The 3,984-nt window shown below is 64.2% G+C and overlaps 1 protein-coding gene across 1 annotated transcript in view; it reads right to left on the reverse strand.

Moving 5' to 3' along the window:
• Window positions 1–262: 262 nt before the first annotated feature.
• The window catches only part of ANKRD13D (ankyrin repeat domain 13D), a 14,592-nt gene continuing 10,870 nt past the window's right edge, over window positions 263–3,984 (reverse strand). Inside the window, exons 9-15 of the mRNA XM_008056395.2 lie at window positions 3,872–3,933; window positions 3,634–3,764; window positions 1,671–1,828; window positions 1,440–1,556; window positions 1,192–1,355; window positions 1,022–1,113; window positions 263–613 (exon numbers count right to left, since the gene is read on the reverse strand). Coding sequence (XP_008054586.2) covers window positions 400–613; window positions 1,022–1,113; window positions 1,192–1,355; window positions 1,440–1,556; window positions 1,671–1,828; window positions 3,634–3,764; window positions 3,872–3,933 — 938 coding nt within the window. The 3' untranslated portion in view covers window positions 263–399. The remainder of the gene's footprint in view (window positions 614–1,021; window positions 1,114–1,191; window positions 1,356–1,439; window positions 1,557–1,670; window positions 1,829–3,633; window positions 3,765–3,871; window positions 3,934–3,984) is intronic.

A 3,984-nucleotide genomic window follows, 5' to 3' on the forward strand; every position in this document is an offset into this window, starting at 1 on the left:
TCAGGAAGGCCAGGCCGGGTGGCAGGAGCCTGGGTCCCCAGAAGGTGGGACAGGGCGCGGGGGAACTGCTCTGGAAGGACACTTGACCCCTGTGGGCCCTTTTCGCCCTTCCAAGAGGCCCGGGGATGGGGAGGTGTTCTGTTCCAGCCGAAGAAGCCGAGGCTCGGAGAAGCCAAAGGGACCGTGGCCAGGACCGAAGCCCAGGTCTGAGGCCGTCACCACGGTGGCCCCCAGCTCCCACCCACGGAGCAGAGAGCAAGCCTGCTGCTGACAGTCTCTTTATTTCCGTCTCCCCTGCAAGCCCACCCCCGGGGCTCCAGGCCCCCAGTTCAGCAGCGGGCAGTTTGTAAATAAATAAATTACAAAAGCGGTGGGGCGTGCCCTCCGGGGGCCGGTGGCTCAGTGTTCCGTGAGCGACAGACGCAGGATCCGCTGCAGGTCTTCTTCCTCCTGCTGCCCGCGCAGCTCCCGCTCCTCTTGCTCGCGGGACGACAGCTCCAGGGCCAGGCGAAGCTGCTCCTCAAAGCTCGGCGGGGCGGGGGACGGGGGCGTCCTGTGGGGGGATCCTGGGCCCCGGGGCTCTGTGGACAGCCGCAGGCTTTCCTGGAGGGCCCTTCGGGCAGGGCGTGGGAGGGGAGAGCGGGCCAGTGAGCGCCAGGGGCAAAGGCAAGGACAGGGTGGCAGGGAGAAGAGCCAGGCCGGCCCCTGTGCTCCCACCCCTCGCGCTGCCTTTGGTGGTGGGTAGCGTTGCCGACGGAGGCTGGCCTGGACGAGGAGGGCCGGGCCGGCTTCTGTCTGGGCCCGGCCCGCAGCCCTGCCCTCCTCCTCAGCCCAGGGCCGCCACCTCACAGAGTGCTGAACTTTCATGCCCAGCACAGCCCAGGGCAGGACTGCCGGGGTTTGAGTCCCAGCTCCACCCGTGAGCAGCTGAGAGAGCCCGCGAGGGGTGGCCCGGGTCGGCTGGCCACTCAAGGCAGGGTGCAGACGGGACAGGGACCCATGGGTCCCACAAGGGCCTCACCGCTCCAGCTGAAGCTGTTCCTCGTAAACCGTGGCCTGGGGAGGAGGGCGGGCGCCGGGCCGGGTGTTGGTCAGGGCTTCCCAGACGGTCACCTGCAACACCAGAGACGGGGAGCTGCCACCTCCCGCCGTGGCTGCAGAAGCCCCGGCCCATCGCCTGCCGGGTCCCACCTGCTCCGCCTCCGTGCCCGCTCCCAGCAGACTCTGCTGGATGGCGAACTGCAGCAGGTCGTCATCTTCGTCGCGAAGGGGCTCGCCGCGCTCCGCGCCCAGCACGCTGTACCCCTCGGGCACCTCGAACACGGCGGGGTCCACCTCGCACGCGAAGGGGCTCCCTGGGCAGAGAGCAGAGGGGCCACGCTCAACCCCAAGGCTTCACGGCCAGAGTGCCGGGCCGCCTCCCTCTCTCCACGGGGTACCTGAAGCTGCCACAGCAGAGCTGGGGGCCGGCACCCACACCGAGCTCAGGGGCTCATCGCAGCCACACAGGTTGCCGAAGGTGATGCGGGCGTTGAGCACGTGGAAAAGGGGGATCTCTGGGAGGAGACAGCCACGCCTGAGCCCCGGTGGGCCCACCCGCGCCTGCCCCTGCAGCCCTCGGGGGCGGCGCTGACGGGAGGGCACCGTGCTGTGGCCCTCTACCCGCTCACCAATCTTGACGGGGAAGCCGGGTGGGAGGCGCAGGGTGATGAAATCTCGCAGCTTGGCGAAGTGGGCGTTGCTGATGGCCATCAGGTCGATGATGGGTGTCACCTGGTCGCCCAGGGAGAGTGGGTGCTCCTCACTCAGCCACAGTGTTGCCTTGAACCTGCCCAGCCGAGCACAGCACGTGGGTCCAGGAGCCGCTGGAGGCCCTTCCGCAAAGGTCCGTCCCCTCTGGCTCTCTGGCCACCTGCCTTGACCGCACCTTCCGCCCGGCTGTCCCCACCTGATGCCCTCGGGAGCTGGTGTCCTGGCCCTACAGCCCCAACTGCGCCCGGACCCTGAGCGCAGACTGCGGCTCAAGATGGTTTTGTGCCAGCCCTCCTGGTCTGGATGTGGAGGGCCAGGGCCAGGCTGTGGGCTTCTGTCTGGGCCTGGCCCGCAGGCCTGTCCGCCTCAGCCCAGAGCTGGCTACCCCCTCACACACTGCTAGACTTTCATGTCCAGCCCAGCTCAGGCAGGACTGCTGGAGTTCGAATCCCAGTTCCACCCACGAGCAGCTAAGAGAGCTCACGTGAGGTGGCCCTGCGAGCACTGGGCCTGCTGCAGGCACTATGGCCACTGTTACAGCTACACCCACTCATCTGATATCCTCTGAGGCAGGTGGCAAGCATGACTGTTCTGTTTCACAGAGGAGGAAAGTCACCTCGGGAGAGGAAGACGTTTCTTCGGGCCACACAGCCAGGAGGCGGCAAAGCTGTGGGCCCGTCCCTCGGACCCTCCCCACATTGCCACAGGCTGGCTGTTGGCAAGGGCTCATTAAATTCAACAGAATTGGTGGCTCAGCCTGTCATCCCAGCATTTTGGGAGGCCGAGGTGACTGGATTGCCTGAGCCCACCGGTTCGAGACCAGCCCAGGCAACTTGGCAAGACCGTGTCTCTACAATAAACCAAAAATTAGCTGGGCATGGTAACGTGTGACTATAGTTCTGGCTACTTGGAAGCTAAGGCGGAAGGATCACCGGAGTCCAGCAGGTAAATGCAGGGGTGGCCATGAGCGTGCCACCGCACTCTAGCCTGGGTAACAAGAGTGCGTCTCTGACTCAAAACAAACAAACAAACAAAAATCCACCGGGCTCAGTGGCTCAGCCTGTGATCCCGGCACTTTGGGAGGCCGAGGTGAGTGGATTGCCTGAGCCCGCAGGTTCGAGACCAGCCCAGGCAACTTGGCAAGACCGTGTCTCTACAATAAACCAAAAATTAGCTGGGCATGGTAGTGTGTGACTATAGTTCTGGCTACTTGGAAGCTGAGGCGGAAGGATCACCGGAGCCCAGCAGGTAAATGCAGGGGTGGCCAAGAGCGTGCCACCGCACTCTAGCCTGGGTAACAAGAGTGTGTCTCTGACTCAAAAAAAAAAAAAATCCACCGGGCTCAGTGGCTCAGCCTGTGATCCCGACACTTTGGGAGGCCGAGATGAGTGGATTGTCTGAGCCCGCAGGTTCGAGACCAGCCCGGACAACTTGACAAGACCTCATCTCTACAATAAATCGAAAATTATCCAGGCGCGGTAGTGCGTGCCTGGAGTTCTGGCTACTAGGAAGACTGGGGCGGAAGCATCACCAGAGCCCAGCAAGTCAACACTGGGGTGGCCATGAGCGCGCCACTGCACTCCAGCCTGGGTGACAGCCCACGAAACCAAAAAAAGTCCAACAAAACCGTATGTGGCTGACGCTGCTCATCCATTCATCAGAGATGTGTGACCAGTTCTCTGGGCCAAGCCCCCTGCTGGGTACCGGGAACAAGACAGACATGGCTCTCGCCCTCAAGAAGTGAACCTCAGAGAGAAGCCGGCCGAGTGAGCGGGTCCCTCGTGATGAGGCGCCGTGTGTGACACGAGTCCGCAAGGGCTCGGGGCATCCAGGGCGGGTCCCATCACCAAGGCAGGTCCTCAGCCAGTCACCAGGGCTCACCTCTGTACTTTGCTGGACATCTCGATGGGGCGGCCGATGTTCCGTGACTCCAGGCTGAAGCTGGGGTCAAAGTATTCATCGGGGGAGATGGCTGTGGGGTTGGTGGGGCTGGCGGCCTGCTGCACGGGAGCCTGGGTGTGCCCCAGAGTCAGACTCAGTGCCCAGGATCGACGGACGATGCCCCGGCGGCCCAGACTCGGCCTCTGCCAGCCCCGCCACCGCCCCGGCCCTGGCTCACCCCGTCGTGGGAGGAGTGCTGCTGGGCCATCCCCAGGAAGGACTGGAACGGAGTCTTCCCCCCTAAGGAGAAGGGGTGAGAGCCCATGAGGGGGTTTTGGGCCACGGCCCCCA

The sequence above is a fragment of the Carlito syrichta genome, unplaced genomic scaffold, assembly GCF_000164805.1.
Source record: "Carlito syrichta isolate Samal-C Ts95f unplaced genomic scaffold, Tarsius_syrichta-2.0.1 Scaffold302340, whole genome shotgun sequence".
Classification (NCBI taxonomy): domain Eukaryota; kingdom Metazoa; phylum Chordata; class Mammalia; order Primates; family Tarsiidae; genus Carlito; species Carlito syrichta.